The 21,415-nt window shown below is 46.3% G+C and overlaps 1 protein-coding gene across 6 annotated transcripts in view; it reads right to left on the minus strand.

The window, feature by feature from the left end:
* Positions 1 to 21,415, minus strand: part of LOC139390163 (calcium/calmodulin-dependent protein kinase type II subunit beta-like) — a 217,611-nt gene that overhangs the window by 172,853 nt on the left and 23,343 nt on the right. For all 6 annotated transcript variants that reach the window (XM_071137381.1, XM_071137376.1, XM_071137379.1 and 3 more), the window contains exons 3-5: positions 8,817 to 8,876; positions 700 to 754; positions 349 to 414 (exon numbers count right to left, since the gene is read on the minus strand). In XM_071137381.1, coding sequence (XP_070993482.1) covers positions 349 to 414; positions 700 to 754; positions 8,817 to 8,876 — 181 coding nt within the window. The remainder of the gene's footprint in view (positions 1 to 348; positions 415 to 699; positions 755 to 8,816; positions 8,877 to 21,415) is intronic.

Genomic DNA, 21,415 nt, shown 5'->3' on the forward strand with positions numbered 1-21,415 from the left:
ACTTTGCGGCTGAGCCATTTCTGGTCCTAGATGTTCCCACTTCACAATAACAGCACTGACAGTTGACCGGGGCAGCTCTAGCAGGGCAGCAATTTGACAAATTGACTTGTTGGAAAGGTGGCTTTCTATGACAGTGACACATTGGAAGGCACTGAGCTCTTCAGTACTGGCTATTCTACTGCCAATGTTTGTCTATGGAGATTGCATGGCTGTGTGCTCGATTATATACACCTATCAGCAACGGGTGTGGCTGAAATACTTGAATCCACTCATTTGAAGGGGTGTGCATATACTTTTGGCCATGTCATGTATTTGTCAGCCAGGTAGACAGACAGATGTATTTCTTACCTGGCGTCAGCCTCACTGTAGTACTCTCTGGCTACGATGTCCTCAAACAACTCCCCTCCAGTCACCCTGCAAACCAATCAGAGATGAGCTCATTAGCCAATCAGAGAGCTCAGTCGGAGGCGGGGGCACCTCTCGCTCCGGCTCGCTTCACCAGGACCCCCGTCAACCCTCCTCTCTCACTCTCTCTCTCTGTATCTCTCTCATCCCCCCGTCCCAGCCGTTACCATGGAAACTAAAGCTAGTATGGCTAACGGGCTGAACCTCGGGTAAAGGGAGAACAGTGGTGTGTATTGTATGAGAGGATAGAGGGAAGAAAGAGGTTTAAAGAGGTGGAGGAGATGAATAACTTACAAGTCAAACAGGAGGTAGTGGAATCCTTCCTCTGATATACTGTCATGGAGACGGACTGAAAGAGAGAGAGAGAGCGAGAGAGAGAGCGAGAGAGAGAGCGAGAGAGAGCGAGAGAGACAGTGAGAGAGAGCGAGAGAGAGCGAGAGAGAGAGAGAGAGAGAGACAGTGAGAGATAGAGAGAGCCAGAGAGAGTGAGAGTGAGCGAGAGAGAGAGAGAGAGAGAGAGAGAGAGCCAGAGAGAGCGAGAGAGAGCGAGAGCCAGAGAGAGCGAGAGAGAGCGAGAGCCAGCGAGAGCGAGAGAGAGAGAGAGAGAGAGAGAGAGAGAGAGAGCGAGAGAGAGAGACAGTGAGAGAGAGAGAGACAGTGAGAGCGAGAGAGAGAGAGCGAGAGAGTGAGCGAGAGAGAGACAGTGAGAGAGAGAGAGCCAGAGAGAGCGAGAGAGAGAGAGAGAGAGAGAGAGAGCGAAAGAGAGAGCGAGAGAGAGAGCGAGAGAGAGAGAGAGCGAGAGAGAGCGAGAGAGAGAGAGCGAGAGAGAGAGCGAGAGAGAGAGCGAGAGAGAGAGCGAGAGAGAGAGAGCGCGAGAGAGAGAGCCAGAGAGAGCGAGAGAGAGAGCCAGAGAGAGCGAGAGAGAGAGAGAGCGAGAGAGAGATAGAGAGCGAGAGAGAGCGAGAGAGAGAGAAGAGAGAGAGAGAGACAGTGAGAGAGAGCCAGAGAGAGCGAGAGAGAGAGAGCGAGAGAGAGAGCGAGAGAGAGAGAGAGAGAGAAAGAGAGAGACAGAGAGAGCGAGAGAGAGAGCGAGAGAGAGCGAGAGAGAGAGAGCGAGAGACAGTGAGAGAGAGAGAGCCAGAGAGAGCGAGAGAGAGAGAGAGAGAGAGAGAGAGCGAAAGAGAGAGCGAGAGAGAGAGCGAGAGAGAGAGCGAGAGAGAGAGAGCGCGAGAGAGAGAGCCAGAGAGAGCGAGAGAGAGAGCCAGAGAGAGCGAGAGAGAGAGAGAGCGAGAGAGAGATAGAGAGCGAGAGAGAGCGAGAGAGAGAGAAGAGAGAGAGAGAGACAGTGAGAGAGAGCCAGAGAGAGCGAGAGAGAGAGAGCGAGAGAGAGAGCGAGAGAGAGAGAGAGAGAGAAAGAGAGAGACAGAGAGAGCGAGAGAGAGAGCGAGAGAGAGCGAGAGAGAGAGAGCGAGAGACAGTGAGACAGAGAGAGGCAGTGAGAGAGAGAGCCAGAGAGAGCGAGAGAGAGAGAGCGCGAGAGAGAGAGCCAGAGAGAGCGAGAGAGAGAGCCAGAGAGAGCGAGAGAGAGAGAGAGCGAGAGAGAGATAGAGAGCGAGAGAGAGCGAGAGAGAGAGAAGAGAGAGAGAGAGACAGTGAGAGAGAGCCAGAGAGAGCGAGAGAGAGAGAGCGAGAGAGAGAGCGAGAGAGAGAGAGAGAGAGAAAGAGAGAGACAGAGAGAGTGAGAGAGAGAGCGAGAGAGAGAGCGAGAGAGAGCGAGAGAGAGAGAGACAGTGAAAGAGAGAGAGAGTGAGAGAGAGAGAGAGACAGAGAGAGCGAGAGAGAGAGCGAGAGAGAGAGAAGCCATGGGAGGTCAAATCAAATCTCTACACATTCACATTTTGTAATTTACTGTAGCAGACATTCTTTTTCAGTGTCAATCGGTGCATTCAACTAAAGTAGCTAAAACAACCACATATCATGATCAATGCAAGGAAAAACATTTTAAAAAATAGACGCTCTAATTTCAAACACATCATGGCATTTAAATGAAAGTGAACAAGTGTATAAGGGAAGTAGTTTGGGGGTGGGGTGCTGCAGAAAATATATATCGTCCTCTAACACAGGACTAGTAAAGACCCAGTACTTCTGTGATTTTTGAAAAAACGAAATATATTTGAGAACTTGAGTCCAGCATTTGTAACTTGAGTCTGATAATTATCTGTACCAAACACTTAATCTGATAACACTTGTGGAACATAAAAATACTTGCTTGATGTATGTTTCTTTAAATTCTTTGCAAATGCAACTTATTTCTATGTGAAAACTGAAACGGTCTATTCATTCCTTTTCCATGTTAGTAAACACTCTTATCCAGAGCCACTTACAGTAGTGAGTGTATACATTTTCATACTTTTCCCACATGGGATTCGAACCCACAACCCGGGCATGCTCTACCAACTGAGCCACATCATCACATCATATCATCACATCACATAACCACAAACCACTTGATGTCTCAATGTACTCAGTTAATGTCTTGTACTGTTTTATCTCCATGGTGATAGAAAGTCTACAGGTACTAACCTAGATGACCAGCCTATGTACAACACAGTAATATACATTTACATTAAGTGGTTTGTAAGGATGGTAAATTAATACTGCACAAAAAGTGGTTGTTTTCCATTTTATTTTATCAAGAAAAATATTTTGATTTGATGTGGATGTGTTGTGTCTTTGCCCATAACGTTGCACCTTTTGATGTAAATGTCCATTAGAATGACATCACAGAGAAAGGGACAGGGTTTTGTTCTATCTGGATTCCATTAGAATGACATCACAGAGAAAGGAACAGGGTTCTGTTCTATCTGGATTCCATTAGAATGACATCACAGAGAAAGGGACAGGGTTTTGTTCTATCTGGATTCCATTAGAATGACATCACAGAGAAAGAGACAGGGTTCTGTTCTATCTGGATTCCATTAGAATGACATCACAGAGAAAGGAACAGGGTTCTGTTCTATCTGGATTCCATTAGAATGACATCACAGAGAAAGGGACAGGGTTCTGTTCTATCTGGATTCTATTAGAGTGACATCACAGAGAAAGGGACAGGGTTCTGTTCTATCTGGATTCCATTAGAATGACATCACAGAGAAAGGAACAGGGTTCTGTTCTATCTGGATTCCATTAGAATGACATCACAGAGAAAGGGACAGGGTTTTGTTCTATCTGGATTCCATTAGAATGACATCACAGAGAAAGAGACAGGGTTCTGTTCTATCTGGATTCCATTAGAATGACATCACAGAGAAAGAGACAGGGTTCTGTTCTATCTGGATTCCATTAGAATGACATCACAGAGAAAGGGACAGGGTTCTGTTCTATCTGGATTCCATTAGAATGAACATCACAGAGAAAGGGACGGGGTTTTGTTCTATCTGGATTCCATTAGAATGACATCACAGAGAAAGAGACAGGGTTCTGTTCTATCTGGATTCCATTAGAATGACATCACAGAGAAAGGAACAGGGTTCTGTTCTATCTGGATTCCATTAGAATGACATCACAGAGAAAGGGACAGGGTTCTGTTCTATCTGGATTCTATTAGAATGACATCACAGAGAAAGGGACAGGGTTCTGTTCTATCTGGATTCCATTAGAATGACATCACAGAGAAAGGAACAGGGTTCTGTTCTATCTGGATTCCATTAGAATGACATCACAGAGAAAGGGACAGGGTTTTGTTCTATCTGGATTCCATTAGAATGACATCACAGAGAAAGAGACAGGGTTCTGTTCTATCTGGATTCCATTAGAATGACATCACAGAGAAAGAGACAGGGTTCTGTTCTATCTGGATTCCATTAGAATGACATCACAGAGAAAGGGACAGGGTTCTGTTCTATCTGGATTCCATTAGAATGACATCACAGAGAAAGAGACAGGGTTATGTTCTATCTGGATTCCATTAGAATGACATCACAGAGAAAGGGACAGGGTTTTGTTCTATCTGGATTCCATTAGAATGACATCACAGAGAAAGGGACAGGGTTCTGTTCTATCTGGATTCCATTAGAATGACATCACAGAGAAAGGAACAGGGTTTTGTTCTATCTGGGTTCTATTAGAATGAAATCACAGAGAAAGGGACAGGGTTCTGTTCTATCTGGGTTCTGTTCTATCTGGATTCAATTAGAATGACATCACAGAGAAAGGGACAGGGTTCTGTTCTATCTGGATTCCATTAGAATGACATCACAGAGAAAGGGACAGGGTTCTGTTCTTTCTGGATTCCATTAGAATGACATCACAGAGAAAGGGACAGGGAAACAACTCTTACAATTCCAACTATGGAATCTTGTACAACTATCTTTATTGACAAAGCAGAGATGCTGACAAAAGAATGCGGGTCGCGCTACAGTTGTGGGTTCACTAACACCAGTAAAGTTCAAAGTGCAGGGGCTGTTGCTGCATCCTCAGCAAATCAAATCCAAATCTCATTTATTGGTCACATACACATGGTTAGCAGATGTTATTGGTCACATACACATGGTTAGCAGATGTTATTGGTCACATACACATGGTTAGCAGATGTTATTGGTCACATACACATGGTTAGCAGATGTTATTGGTCACATACACATGGTTAGCAGATGTTATTGGTCACATACACATGGTTAGCAGATGTTGATGCAAGTGTCGTGAAATGCTTGTGCTTCTAGTTCCGACAATGCAGTAATAACCAACAAGTAATCTAACTAACAATTCCACAACAACTACATTAAACACACAAGTGTAAAGGAATTAATAAGAATATGTACATAAAAATATATGAATGAGTGATGCCCGAACGGCATAGGCAAGATGCAGTAGATGGTATAGAGTACAGCATACACATATGAGATGAGTAATGTAGGGTAAGTAAACATTATATAATATAAAGTGGCTAGTGATAAATTGAATACATGAATTTTTCCATTATTAAAGTGGCTGGAGTTGAGTCGGTATGTTGGCAGCAGCCACTCAATGTTAGTGATGGCTGTTTAACAGTCTGATAGCCTTGAGATAGAAGCTGTTTTTCAGTCTCTCGGTCTCTGCTTTGATGCACCTGTACTGACCTCGCCTTCTGGATGATAGCGGGGGGAACAGGCAGTGGCTCGGGTGGTTGTTGTCCTTGATAATCTTTTTGGCATTCCTGTGACATCGGGTGGTGTAGGTGTCCTGGAGGGTAGGTAGTTTGCCCCCGGTGATGCGTTGTGCAGACCTCACTACCCTCTGGAGAGCCTTACGGTTGTGGGCGGAGCAGTTGCCGTACCAGGCGGTGATACAGCCCGACAGGATGCTCTTGATTGTGCATCTGTAAAAGTTTGAGTGTTTTTGGTGACAAGCCGAATTTCTTCAGCCTCCTGAGGTTGAAGAGGCGCTGCTGCGCCTTCTTCACAACGCTGTCTGTGTGGGTGGACCATTTCAGTTTGTCCGTGATGTGTACGCCGAGGAACTTCAAACTCTCCACCCTCTCCACTACTGTCCCGTCAATGTAGATAGGGGGCTGCTCCCTCTGCTGTTTCCTGAAGTCCACAATCATCTCATTTGTTTTGTTGACATTGAGTGTGAGGTTATTTTCCTGACACCACACTCCGAGGGCCCTCACCTCCTCCCTGTAGGCCGTCTCGTCGTTGTTGGTAATCAAGCCTACCACTGTAGTGTCGTCTGCAAACTTGATGATTGAGTTGGAGGCGTGCATGGTCACGTAGTCGTGGGTGAACAGCGAGTACAGAAGAGGGCTGAGAACACAGCCTTGTGGGGACCCAGTGTTGAGGATCAGCGGGGTGGAGATGTTGTTACCTACCCTCACCACCATGTGGCGGCCCGTCAAGAAGTCCAGTACCCAGTTGCACAGGGCGGGGTCGAGACCCAGGGTCTCGAGCTTGATGACGAGTTTGGAGGGCACTATGGTGTTAAATGCTGAGCTGTAGTCGATGAACAGCATTCTCACATAGGTATTCCTCTTGTCCAGATGGGTTAGGGCAGTGTGCAGTGTGATGGCGATTGCGTCGTCTGTGGACCTATTGGGGCGGTAATGCAAATTGGAGTGGGTCTAGGGTGTCAGGTAGGGTGGAGGTGATATGGTCCTTGACTAGTCTCTCAAAGCACTTCATGATGACGGAAGTGAGTGCTACAGGGTGGTAGTCATTTAGCTCAGTTACCTTAGCTTTTTTGGGAACAGGAACAATGGTGGCCCTCTTGAAGCATGTGGGGACAGCAGACTGGGATAAGGATTGATTGAATATGTCTGTAAACACACCAGCCAGCTGGTCTGCGCATGCTCTGAGGACGCGGCTGAGGATACCGTCTGGGCCTGCAGCCTTGCGAGGGTTGACACGTTTAAATGTTTTACTCATGTTGGCTGCAGTGAAGGAGAGCCTGCAGGTTTTGGTATCAGGCCGTGTCAGTGGCACTGTTTTGTCCTCAAAGCGAGCAAAAAAATGGTTTAGTCTGTCTGGGAGCAGGGCATTGTGATCTGCGATGGGGCTGGTTTTTCTTTTGTAATCCATGATTGACTGTAGACCCTGCCACATACCTCTCGTGTCTGAGCCGTTGAATTGCGACTTTGTCTCTGTACTGAAGCTTAGCTTGTTTGATTGCCTTCCAGAGGGAATAGCTACACTGCTTGCCCTGATTAAACGCAGTGGTTCGCATGTTCAGTTTTGTGTGAATGCTGCCATCAATCACAGTTTCTGGTTGGGGAATGTTTTAATAGATGCTGTGGGTACAACATCACCGATGAACTTGTTAATAAACTCGCTCACCGAATCAGCGTATTCGTCAATGTTGTTGTTCGCCGCAATGCGGAACATATCCCAATCCACGTGATCGAAAGCAATCTTGAAGCGTGGAATCCGATTGGTCGGACCAGCGTTGAACAGACCTGAGCACGGGTGCTTCCTGTTTTAGTTTCTGTCTATAGGCTGGGAGCAACAAAATGGAGTCGCGGTCAGCTTTTCCGAAGGGAGGGCGGAGGAGGGCCTTATATGCGTCGCGGAAGTTAGAATAACAGTGGTCTAGGGTTTTGCCAGCCCTGGTAGCACAATCAATTTGCTGATCGAATTTGGGGAGCCTTGTTTTCAGATTAGCACCGCTACGTCCCGCGTCTATGAATAAGGCTCAGAGAAACAGAGGAAGAGGAGAGCTTCTTTGACACTAGATCTGACGGACGGACAAGAGCTGTATGTTCTGGTGATAACAAGGGATAAAAAAGAGCTGTATGTGCTGGTGATAACAACAGATAGAAAAGAGCTGTATGTTCTGGTGATAACAAGGGATAGATAATAATAAAATGAACAAGCAACAAGAAGAAGTGGGAATAATCAGGTAGTGTGAATAATGGAAAATCATTAGGGGGCAGAAACATTAACAAGCCTTTAATTCATACTTGGCCAGTAATAATGCATGACAACGGAAGGATAAATCTAAACGCACAGAGGCCAGACCCTGGATACTGAGCATGATCCTCAATGTGGAATAGTCAAACAAGACAGAGATATCAAAACTTGGTGCCGCCTTATAGATTGAAGATTGAAGCTGCAGACTTTATGGTGCAGCACATAGATTTCAATCGATATATTGATACAGATGTGGGATCTTAATTTGAGCCAGTTTGCTACAGCAGAAAATAATCCTGCAGCAGCAGGAAATGTGAATTATTATGTGGATTATAATTCATGAAAAACGTTGTGGTCGATACATTTTTCGTTAGTGCAAATCAAAAAAAATCATTTTAAAAACTCAAATACACTACAAGTTTGCATTTCCTGCTGTGCCAGAAAAGTCTCAGCAACAAAAGAGTGATCAAATTAAGATCCTACATCTGTATATATTAGATAGAAGATTGACAAGGCAGACTTAAGGTTATAATGCGACACAGGCAGGTGTCATTTAGGCATAGGCAGGTGTCATTGAGGCATAGGCAGGGGTCATTGAGGCATAGGCAGGTGTCATTGAGGCATAGGCAGGTGTCATTGAGGCATAGGCAGGTGTCATTGAGGCATAGGCAGGTGTCATTGAGGCATAGGCAGGTGTCATTGAGGCATAGGCAGGTGTCATTGAGGCATAGGCAGGTGTCATTGAGGCATAGGCAGGTGTCATTGAGGCATAGGCAGGTGTCAATGAGGCATAGGCAGGTGTCAATGAGGCATAGGCAGGTGTCATTGAGGCATAGGCAGGTGTCATTGAGGCATAGGCAGGTGTCATTGAGGCATAGGCAGGTGTCATTGAGGCATAGGCAGGTGACATTGAGGCATAGGCAGGTGTCATTGAGGCATAGGCAGGTGTCATTGGGGCATAGGCAGGTGTCATTGAGGCATAGGCAGGTGTCATTGCGTTTCTGCGTTGTTTAGTTGAGAAAGACTCACCGATGTTGGAGTGCTTGAGCAGGCGACAGATACGGGCCTCTCTCTCTAGCTTCTGGTGGTCTGAGGAGGTAGAGAGACAGATGGAGAGATATTAGAGGTAGAGAGACACATGGAGAGATATTAGAGGTAGAGAGACACATGGAGAGATATTAGAGGTAGAGAGACAGATGGAGAGATATTAGAGGTAGAGACAGATGGAGAGATATTAGAGGTAGAGAGTCACATGGAAAGATATTAGAGATAGAGACAGATGGAGAGATATTAGTGGTAGAGACAGATGGAGAGATATTAGAGGTAGAGACAGATGGAGAGATATTAGAGGTAGAGACAGATGGAGAGATATTAGAGGTAGAGACAGATGGAGAGATATTAGTGGTAGAGACAGATGGAGAGATATTAGAGGTAGAGACAGATGGAGAGATATTAGAGGTAGAGACAGATGGAGAGATATTAGAGGTAGAGACAGATGGAGAGATATTAGAGGTAGAGAGACACATGGAGAGATATTAGTGGTAGAGACAGATGGAGAGATATTAGAGGTAGAGACAGATGGATAGATATTAGAGGTAGAGAGACAGATGGAGAGATATTAGAGGTAGAGACAGATGGAGAGATATTAGAGGTAGAGAGACAGATGGAGAGATAGAGATAGAGAGACACATGGAGAGATATTAGAGGTAGAGACAGATGGAGAGATATTAGAGGTAGAGAGACACATGGAGAGATATTAGAGGTAGAGAGACACATGGAGAGATATTAGAGTTAGAGACAGATGGAGAGATATTAGAGGTAGAGAGACAGATGGATAGCTATTAGTGGTAGAGACAGATGGAGATATATTAGAGGTAGAGACAGATGGAGAGATATTAGAGGTAGAGGGACACATGGAAAGATATTAGAGATAGAGAGACAGATGGAGAGATATTTGGGATATGTACAGGGGTGATATAGGCTCTGTACTGAATCATCTTTTCCTAGCACATTTTGAAGTGGTCAGACCCCTTCTCCAAATAGTGTCCCTTTGCGATGGGGTGAGAGAAGTGTTCAGGTCACACTCCCATGCAATCTGAATGGGGGAATAGTGACCCATTGTGATGCTATCTGAATGAGGAAATAGTGACCCATTGTGATGCTAACTGAATGGGAAAAAGTGACCCATTGTGATGCTAACTGATTGGGAAAAAGTGACCCATTGTGATGCTAACTGACTGGGAAAAAGTGACCCATTGTGATGCTAACTGATGGGGGAATAGTGGCCCATTGTGATGCTATCTGAATGAGGACATAGTGACCCATTGTGATGCTAACTGAATGGGGGAATATGTGTTTAGGATGGAAAACAACGGCCTATAAATGCTTGATCCAGTTCCTGTCGAGGAGGCAGCTTTCCTGAGGTTCTGATCTAACTCTGTTCCAGAGGCAGAGTCAGCATTCTCCGTTTTACCAACCTTGTATATGACTGTCTTAAGCTGTAGGTATGCTAAAAATGAAGAATCGCTCAAACCAAAATCTGCCTTTAACAATCTGACCAATAGATGAAATACCGTGGCTATGCCAGAGTCTACTACTCAAAGTGTTTCCGGGGTTATGCCAGATGGGACAGGATGGAACAGACACACCATTTACACCCAACCTTCTGTGCAGCATCTTAACTATGCTACATGAGAACCTGATAATCCCACTGTCAAGGGCAGTAGCTGGGTTTGGGGCAGTAGCTGGGTTTGGGGCAGTAGTGGGTTTGGGGCAGTAGCGGGGTTTGGGGCATTAGCAGGGTTTGGTGCAGTAGCTGGGTTTGGGGCAGTAGCTGGGTTTGGGGCAGTAGCTGGGTTTGGGGCAGTAGGGGGTTTGGGGCAGTAGGGGGTTTGGGGCAGTAGCTAGGTTTGGGGCAGTAGCTGGGTTTGGGGCAGTACCACGTTGATGACAGGTGAAACGGACCTGTGTTGTGACACTATCCTCTCCTCCAACCACTCCCAGCTGCAGATCTTAGATTCTGATTTGTAAGCCCACGTAAGGGGACATCTTGACTGATATGACAAGCAGTAGAAGAATCCATCTGGGACACCCGGCCCACCTTTAAATCTAGGTACTGTCCGTTTTCTATACCCTATCCTTGGTTTCTGATTGTTCCATAATAGAACTGCGAGGAGAGAGTTTGTACTTCCTTAAACCACGACTGTGGGACGTTGAGAGGGGATGGAAGAGATGACATAGGCTAGCCTAGGTAATACATTAGGTCCATTTAGGCTGAATATCTTGGTTCTGAGGGATACTATATTCATTCCTAGATACTTCCACTAGTCATCCAAACAAATGGGAAACCCACTAAGTCAGCCTGAAATGTGTGTATGTTGAGAGGTATAGCCTCTCCCTTTCTCCAGTTGATCTTGCGTCCTGAGAGGAAGCCAAAGGAGTCAATCATTGTTAAGACTGCCCGGGTGCGGAGATTTGCAGGGTTCCTAAGGATGAGTAGGATGTCGTCAGCGTATAGATTCAATTTCAACTCATGTTCATAAATGCGCACACCTGGAACGGTCTCTTCAGCACGTATCGCACATGCCAGGGGGTTCTAAGGCTAAAATAAATAGGAGGGGACTAGCGGAGCAACCCTGTCTCACACCTCGGTTGAGACAAAATGAGTCAGACACCATACCATAATTTTGACAGATGAGACAAGTTCGCTGTATAATGACCCTGACCCAGCTAATGGGACCAAAGCCAAACTTGGTGAGTGGATGAAACAGGTATGGCTATTCTATCCTGTCAAAGGCCTTCTTGGCTTCCAAGGATGCTGCTACAGCTGCAGTTTTAAGGGAGTGAGCCTCAGACATGGCATGAAACAGCCTGTTATTCACAGAGAAACGACCTGGGATGAACCCAACCTGGTTTAAATTCATTATTGATGGGATTACCGTCACTAAGCGTACGGCGAGGGTCTTGGTTAATAGCTTATAGTAGCTGTTCAACAGACTTAAGGGGCGGAAACCTCTAAAGGACCCTTACTAGACTTGGGTAGCAGAGAGATAGTTGTTCGACACATGGACGGACGGGGGCATAGATTCAGACTCTGGTGCTTCATCAAATCATTTCAGAAGGATCGGGGACCGCTGTTTTTTTTAAAGCATTTGTAGGTTTCAATACCCAAGCCGTCATCGCCACGCCTTTTCCCAGAGGACATTTTCAGAATTGCATTGTCAGTTTCTAACTGGTTGATCGGGATGTCCAAACCAACTTCATCCACTAGATTGACTGTGGGAAGGTCAAAGCTCTTAAAGAACAGTCGCTGTCACCTGCTGTACTCTCTGACCCATACAATGTGAAAGATTGATTCATTCTGTTGGCATCACATTCAAATACTCCCTTACTATCTCTAATGGCTGGAATCAGCTGTTGCTTCTCCATCTGCTTCAATGTATGCGCTAACATCCCCCCTGCGCTAATATCCCTCCTGCCCTCTTCCCTTATGCTCTAATATCCCCCTGCGCTAACATCCCCCCCTGCGCTAACATCCCCCTGCGCTAACACCCCCCCTGCCCTCTTCCCTTATGCTCTAATATCCCCCTGCGCTAACATCCCCCCTGCGCTAACATCCCCCCTGCGCTAACATCCCCCCTGCTCTAACATCCCCCCTGCCCTCTTCCCTTATGCACTAACATCCCCCCTGCCCTCTTCCCTTATGCGCTAACATCCCCCGTGCGCTAACATCCCCCCTGCCCTCTTCCCTTATGCACTAACATCCCCCCTGCCCTCTGCCCTTATGCGCTAATATCCCTCCTGCCCTCTTCCCCCTTGCGCTAACATCCCCCCTGCGCTAACATCCCCCCTGTGCTAACATCCCCCCTGCGCTAATATCCCCCCTGCGCTAACATCCCCCTGCGCTAACATCCCCCCCTGCGCTAACATCCCCCCTGCCCTCTTCCCTTATGCGCTAACATCTCCCCTGCGCTAACATCCCCCTGCCACCTGCCCTCTGCCCTGACTCAAAATAAAATCTCTGGAGTCGGGAAAAGAGCAAAATCAGTCTCCTCGTGTTTCTGTAGATCTGCCCTGGTAGACAGGAGGGAGGTTCTCAAGGCTAGGTTCAACAGCTCTGACATACAGTATGTTCCTCCTCCAGTATTTGAACCTCCGAAGACAGCTTAGACTTTTTCTCTGAGCTCTTTCATTTTTTTCAGCTGATGAGAAACTAATTAAGTGCAAGTGGCCTTAAAAGCTTCCCAGATGGTGGCAACCAGAGTCACAGAGCTACGGTTCAGTTCAACGAATTCTATGATTCTGTCACACCTAGTGAAATCCTTGTTTTTCAAGAGGGAGGTGTTCAGCCTTGACTGTCGAGATATGATTAGCGGGGATATTGGTATCAATATCATTCTGAATCAGGTTAGAGGACATAAGAATACAGTCGATCCTGGAGTCAGAATTGAGGGCTTCATCTGGATTCACCAGGCGCCACACATCTGAAAGATATGTGAAATAATTCCACCATTGCTGCTGCGACAGGCCTGTCTGAGGGAAGGGGGGCACCAGAACGGTCTGGTAAGGGACTGCAAACCCAAATTAAAGTCACCGCCCATGACTATGGGACCCTGAAGAAAGCTAGATATCGCAGGCACCAAGGAAGAGAGGACGGTGTTTTGTGAAGTATTAGGTGCATGTACATTTATTAGGGTACACGTGTCATTTTGTAACCATCCTGAGGCTGTCACACGTCCACCATCCTGGTAAGTATGCAAGTTAGAAGGTTTGAAAGACATTCTTCTTCTTTGCAATTAGAATGCTGACACCCTTAGAACGCTTGCCACCTGGGGAGGAGAACACCTGACCCACCCATATCTTAATCTTACATTATTGCCACATCACAACTAAGAGGCTTTAAATGCACCAGAATTATATACCTCTTAAGTGTATTCTGAATTCCGTTACAATTCCAACTCACAAGTAAAATCAAATGTATTTATATAGCCCTTCGTACATCAGCTGATATCTCAAAGTGCTGTACAGAAACCCAGCCTAAAACCCCAAACAGCAAGCAATGCAGGTGTAGAAGCACGGTGGCTAGGAAAAACAAGTCTTATCATAATTTGTCCATACTGGTAGTGGCATTCATTTAGTTCATTAGTTTCCCGTGAACTCCGTGACCTTAAGAGTCTTTTGCTGTATAAACAAGGTGTGTTTTTTAAAAATCATTATGACTGTATATTAACCAGAATTCTGTTCTAGTGTGTCATCTTCACCACGTGACTCCACTTTACTTCGATGTCATAAACCAATGCACTTCAGTGTCACTATCTGTGACTGAACAAAATAATATACAGACAGTTGGATGTCAGCATCTCTTTAGTACAAAGACAACAGATCCACTAGCTGCTTGGATGAGGGAGGCAGGGAGGTAGGGAGACAGGGAGGGAGGCAGGGAGACAGGCAGGGAGACAGGCAGGGAGGGAGACAGGCAGGGAGGGAGGGAGACAGGCAGGGAGACAGGCAGGGAGACAGGCAGGCAGGGAGACAGGCAGGGAGGGAGACAGGCAGGGAGGCAGGGAGACAGGCAGGGAGACAGGCAGGGAGACAGGCAGGGAGAGAGGGAGGGAGGGAGGGAGGGAGGGAGGGAGGGAGGGAGGGAGGGAGGGAGGGAGGGAGGGAGGGAGGGAGCCAGACATAATAATCATTCTCCAACAGATTGGAGGGGACACAATGTAGACTGGCTAGTGACTGACTGACTGCCATGGAATACCTGTTGGAGATCATCACTGTTACATAAGCCTGTACCGTACACGAACAACACACACAGAGAAAACAACACACACGCACACACACAGCAGGGTGTATGTGAACGCACACTATGCAGAGCACAGAGGGTTACACACATACACACACACACACAGAAGAGTGACAGTGAAGAGAGTACCTAGTGATTACATGTTCTAAAGATGAGGGGAGAGCGATGGCTGAGGGAGAGAGGAGAGAGAGGACAGTGTTTAAATTACGAAGACAAACTGCCGTCTGAGGACAAAGACAACACTGATTACTATTATTGTCTCCTACCTCCAACTCTCTTCCTCCTCTCTCCCTTTCTATCACACTCTCCATTCCTCCCAACTCTCTTCCTCCTACCTCGCTTTCTTTCCTACTCTTCATTCCTCCCAACTCTCACCTCTCTCTTCATGCATACAATTTATATTGTCTCTCTAACCCCTTTATTAGACTGGTAAAAACAGGTATAAGCTGGTATGGGCTGGTATAGGCTGGTATAGGCTGGTATAGGCTGGTATAGGCTGGTATAGGCTGGTATAGGATGGTATAGGGTGGTAACGGCTGGTATAGGTTGGTATAGGCTGATGGTGGCTGGTATAGGTTGGTATAGGATGGTAAAGGCTGGTATAGGTTGGTATAGGCTGATGGTGGCTGGTACAGGTTGGTATAGGATGGTAAAGGCTGGTATAGGTTGGTATAGGATGGTAAAGGCTGGTATAGGTTGGTATAGGATGGTGAAGGCTGGTATAGGTTGGTATAGGCTGATGGTGGCTGGTATAGGTTGGTATAGGATGGTAAAGGCTGGTATAGGCTGGTATAGGATGGTAAAGGCTTGTATAGGATGGTATAGGTTGGTATAGGCTGGTATAGGCTGGTATAGGATGGTAACGGCTTGTATAGGCTGGTGGTGGCTGGTATAGGCTGGTGGTGGCTGGAATAGGCTGGTATAGGATGGTAAAGGCTGGTATAGGCTGGTATATGATGGTAAAGGCTGGTATAGGCTGGTATAGGTTGGTAAAGGCTGGTATAGGCTGGTATAGGATGGTAACGGCTGGTATAGGCTGGTGGTGGCTGGTATAGGCTGGTATAGAGAATGTGTTCTCAGTCAACTTACCCGGTAAAATAATAAATAAATAAATAGGTTGGTATAGGCTGGTATAGGATGGTATAGGCTGGTGGTGGCTGGTATGGGCTGGTAGCGGATGGTATAGGCTGGTATAGGCTGGTATAAGCTAGTATAGCCTGGTGGTGGCTGGTGGTGGCTGGTATAGGATAGTATAGGATGGTATAGGATGATTTATGCTGGTATAGGCTGGCATTGGCTGGTATAGGATGATATAGGCTAGTATAGGCTGGTGGTGGCTGGTGGTGGATGGTATAGGCTGGTATAGGTTGGTGGTGGCTGGTATAGAATGGTATAGGCTGGTGGTGGCTGGTATAGGCTGGTGGTGGCTGGTATAGGATGGTATAGGCTGGTGGTGGCTGGTATAGGATGGTATAGGCTGGTGGTGGCTGGTATAGGATGATATAGGATGGTATAGGCTAGTATAGGCTGGTATAGGCTGGTATAGGCTGGTGTAGGCTGGTAACGGATGGTATAGGCTGGTATAAGCTAGTATAGCCTGGTGGTGGCTGGTGGTGGCTGGTATAGGATTGTACAGGATGGTATAGGATGATATATGCTTGTATAGGCTGGTGGTGGCTGGAATAGGCTGGTGGTGGCTGGTATAGGCTGGTGGTGGCTGGTATAGGCTGGTGGTGGCTGGTATAGGCTGGTATAGGATGGTATATGCTGGTATAGGCTGGTATATGCTGGTATAGGCTGGTATAGGATGATATATGCTGGTATAGGCTGGTATAGGATGGTATAGGCTGGTATAGGATGGTAACGGCTGGTATAGGATGGTGGTGGCTGGTATAGGCTGGTATAGAGAATGTGTTCTCAGTCAACTTACCCGGTAAAATAATAAATAAATAAATAGGTTGGTATAGGCTGGTATAGGATGGTATAGGCTGGTGGTGGCTGGTATGGGCTGGTAGCGGATGGTATAGGCTGGTATAGGCTGGTATAAGCTAGTATAGCCTGGTGGTGGCTGGTGGTGGCTGGTATAGGATAGTATAGGATGGTATAGGATGATTTATGCTGGTATAGGCTGGCATTGGCTGGTATAGGATGATATAGGCTAGTATAGGCTGGTGGTGGCTGGTGGTGGATGGTATAGGCTGGTATAGGTTGGTGGTGGCTGGTATAGGCTGGTGGTGGCTGGTATAGGATGGTATAGGCTGGTGGTGGCTGGTACAGGTTGGTATAGGATGGTAAAGGCTGGTATAGGTTGGTATAGGATGGTAAAGGCTGGTATAGGTTGGTATAGGATGGTGAAGGCTGGTATAGGTTGGTATAGGCTGATGGTGGCTGGTATAGGTTGGTATAGGATGGTAAAGGCTGGTATAGGCTGGTATAGGATGGTAAAGGCTTGTATAGGATGGTATAGGTTGGTATAGGCTGGTATAGGCTGGTATAGGATGGTAACGGCTTGTATAGGCTGGTGGTGGCTGGTATAGGCTGGTGGTGGCTGGAATAGGCTGGTATAGGATGGTAAAGGCTGGTATAGGCTGGTATATGATGGTAAAGGCTGGTATAGGCTGGTATAGGTTGGTAAAGGCTGGTATAGGCTGGTATAGGATGGTAACGGCTGGTATAGGCTGGTGGTGGCTGGTATAGGCTGGTATAGAGAATGTGTTCTCAGTCAACTTACCCGGTAAAATAATAAATAAATAAATAGGTTGGTATAGGCTGGTATAGGATGGTATAGGCTGGTGGTGGCTGGTATGGGCTGGTAGCGGATGGTATAGGCTGGTATAGGCTGGTATAAGCTAGTATAGCCTGGTGGTGGCTGGTGGTGGCTGGTATAGGATAGTATAGGATGGTATAGGATGATTTATGCTGGTATAGGCTGGCATTGGCTGGTATAGGATGATATAGGCTAGTATAGGCTGGTGGTGGCTGGTGGTGGATGGTATAGGCTGGTATAGGTTGGTGGTGGCTGGTATAGAATGGTATAGGCTGGTGGTGGCTGGTATAGGATGGTATAGGCTGGTGGTGGCTGGTATAGGATGGTATAGGCTGGTGGTGGCTGGTGTAGGCTGGTAACGGATGGTATAGGCTGGTATAAGCTAGTATAGCCTGGTGGTGGCTGGTGGTGGCTGGTATAGGATTGTACAGGATGGTATAGGATGATATATGCTTGTATAGGCTGGTGGTGGCTGGAATAGGCTGGTGGTGGCTGGTATAGGCTGGTGGTGGCTGGTATAGGCTGGTGGTGGCTGGTATAGGCTGGTATAGGATGGTATATGCTGGTATAGGCTGGTATAGGATGGTATATGCTGGTATAGGCTGGTATAGGATGGTATATGCTGGTATAGGCTGGTGGTGGCTGGAATAGGCTGGTATAGGCTAGTGGTGGCTGGTATAGGATGGTATTGGCTGGTGGTGGCTGGTGGTGACTGGTATAGGATCATATAGGCTGGTATAGGCTGGTGGTGGCTGGTATAGGATGGTATAGGCTGGTGGGGGCTGGTATAGGCTGGTATAGGCTGGTATAGGATGGTATAGGCTGGTATTGAATGGTATAGGCTGGTATAGAATGGTATAGGATGGTATAGGCTGGCGGTGGCTGGTATAGAATGGTATAGGCTGGTATAGGATGGTATAGAATGGTATAGGCTGGTGGTGGCTGGTATAGAATGGTATAGGCTGGTATAGAATGGTATAGGCTGGTGGTGGTGGCTGGTATAGAATGGTATAGGCTGGTATAGGCTGGTGGTGGCTGGTATAGAATGGTATAGGCTGGTATAGGCTGGTGGTGGCTGGTATAGGCTGGTGGTGGCTGGTATAGAATGGTATAGGCTGGTATAGGCTGGTGGTGGCTGGTATAGAATGGTATAGGCTGGTGGTGGCTGGTATAGGCTGGTGGTGGCTGGTATAGAATGGTATAGGCTGGTGGTGGCTGGTATAGAATGGTATAGGCTGGTGGTGGTTGGTATAGAATGGTATAGGTGCGAATAGGATGGTGGTGGCAAAAGCATATTAAAATGTCAAATTAATGTCAGACTCTGTATTGGTTTGTGTGTGGACTGACAGAATATTGTGGGTATCGGTTAGGTATGCTGGGCAGGGTCAATATTTCCTCACCACAGAACAAATACCACTGGAACCATGCTGAGGGGATGGGGAGGAGAAGAGATCATGAGCAGATGGTGGAGAATAAGAGAGGATGAGGGGATGGAGGAGGAGAATAGAGGATGAGGGGATGGAGAAAGAGAAGAGAGGATGAGGGGATGGAGGAGCAGGAGGAGGAGAAGAGAGGATGAGGGGAAGGAGGAGGAGGAGAAGAAGAGAGGATGGGGGAGAAGAAGAGAGGATGGAGGAGAAGAAGAGAGGATGAGGAGAAGGAGGAGGAGGAGAAGAAGAAAGGATGGGGGAGAAGAAGAGAGGATGGAGGAGAAGAAGAGAGGATGAGGAGAAGAAGAGAGGATGAGGAGATGGAGGAGGAGAAGAGAGGATGAGGAGATGGAGGAGGAGGAGAAGAAGAGAGGATGGAGGAGAAGAAGAGAGGATGGAGGAGAAGAAGAAAGGATGGAGGAGAAGAAGAGAGGATGAGGAGATGTGTTCACTGGGTATGAGAATCAACAGAAACCCACTGCTGCCCAAAAACCCTACAGCAATAGCTGAACTCAACTCTGTATTGTACTGTGTGTGTGTGTGTGTGTGTGTGTGTATGTGTGCGTGCGCGCACGTACGTCTGTGTATGAGAGAGAATGAGAGTGCAACAGAAAGTCTGACTGCACTTGTGTAGCCTTTGCATACATTTCTACGTGTTTCTGTGTGTGGGCATGCATGTCTGATACTGTGAGACTGTCTGCAAGGTTTTAGCATGCTTGAGTGTGAGGGAGCAGAGTAGACTGACTATTTATGACTCATCATGACAGGAGAGGAGAGGAGAGGAGAGGAAAGGAGAGGAGAGGAGAGGAGAGGAGAGGAGAGGAGAGGAGAGATACTTGTATCAATCACATCATCACATCTAGGGCGGTGGCGGTTACGAAATTCAGCCAGTGATTGTCAAGCAAATAACTGTCGGTAATTGACCGTTAATTAACATAAGCACATTTAGCATCTCCTGGCTTCCACACATAGCCTACAAGCCACTGATGCAGACCTTAGGAACATCTACGTTTTAAAATGTCTAATAAATCCATGTAATATAGCCTACACCATCACAATAAATCCATGTAATATAGCCTACACCATCACAATAAATCCATGATTTATTTTAGACAGGTCTAAAGAAGCATGATATGAAGAAAATGTAGTCCATTTCAGAAGAGCAGAATAGCATAATGTGATTTGTCCTTACGTTGGGTCCTGATCTGGCTATGCCATTTGGCTGTGGGCTACACTACCTCATTTAGCAGACAAGATTTGCTTAGAATTCAGTGCCCTTATTTTATATTACTTTATAGTATGAAGAATTCAATTGAACGAAGCTGAATAAAATAAAAACAATATTTTCTCCAAACGATTTGAGGGCGTGCGCACGAGGCTATTTTGTGTTGAGAGGTTAACAAAGAAATAGGTACTCCTGTAAGCTTAATTAAGAATTATTTATGTAACTTTATTTGTTCTGCAAACATTGGGCTAGGCTGCATGGCACGACTAATGAGGATTTGAAAAAAGTCGCTTGAAATGCATGAGCTCAGCTTTGTGTTTTTTTGGGCAGGCTGTACACACTTTGTCAATCTCTCATTCACAATTTGAGAAGCACTTTCCCGATGGCATCCCCTTCGTGTGGCCATAATGCACCCTAAAAAAAATACATGCCTTTTGCAGCCCTTCTCCCTGAGTGCTGCCTGCTCCGAAGACATTCTCACTCACACGGCTCTCCATCACATGATCAGGTCTTTCTCACAGGCTACAAGTGAAGACAGACACATCTGGGACGCAACTGAACGCATCCTTATCTAATTCCGAGGTGCATATTGAAGATATTGTAGGAACTGTCCACATTTACTTTTCATCAGCCAACAGGATGAGTAGACCTATCAAACAGCAAAAGCACTAGCCTTTGTCAATCTACTATCTCCCTATGTCATAGTTGAAGTGTACCTATGATGAAAATTACAGGCCTCTCTCATCTCTTTAAGTGGGAGAACTTGCACAATTGGTGGCTGACTAAATACTTGTTTGCCCCACTGTATATATATATATACCTGTTCTGAAAGGCCCCAGAGTCTGCAACACCACTAAGCAGGGGGCACCACCAAGCAAGCAGCACCATGAAGACCGAGGAGCTCTCCAAACAGGTCAGGGAGAAAGTTGTGGAGAAGTACAGATCAGGGTTGGGTAATAAAACATGATCCAAAACTTTGAACATCCCACGGAGCATTATTAAATCCATTATTAAAACATTGAAATCAAATCAAATCAAATCAAATTTTATTTGTCACATACACATGGTTAGCAGATGTTAATGCGAGTGTAGCGAAATGCTTGTGCTTCTAGTTCCGACAATGCAGTAATAACCAACAAGTAATCTAACTAACAATTCCAAAACTACTGTCTTGTACACAGTGTGAGGGGATAAAGAATATGTACATAAGGATATATGAATGAGTGATGGTACAGAGCAGCATAGGCAGATACAGTAGATTGTATCGAGTACAGTATATACATATGAGATGAGTATGTAAACAAAGTGGCATAGTTAAAGTGGCTAGTGATACATGTATTACATAAGGATACAGTCGATGATATAGAGTACAGTATATACGTATGCCTATGAGATGAATAATGT

The sequence above is a fragment of the Oncorhynchus clarkii genome, chromosome 30 (genome assembly GCF_045791955.1).
Source record: "Oncorhynchus clarkii lewisi isolate Uvic-CL-2024 chromosome 30, UVic_Ocla_1.0, whole genome shotgun sequence".
In the NCBI taxonomy this organism is placed as follows: domain Eukaryota; kingdom Metazoa; phylum Chordata; class Actinopteri; order Salmoniformes; family Salmonidae; genus Oncorhynchus; species Oncorhynchus clarkii.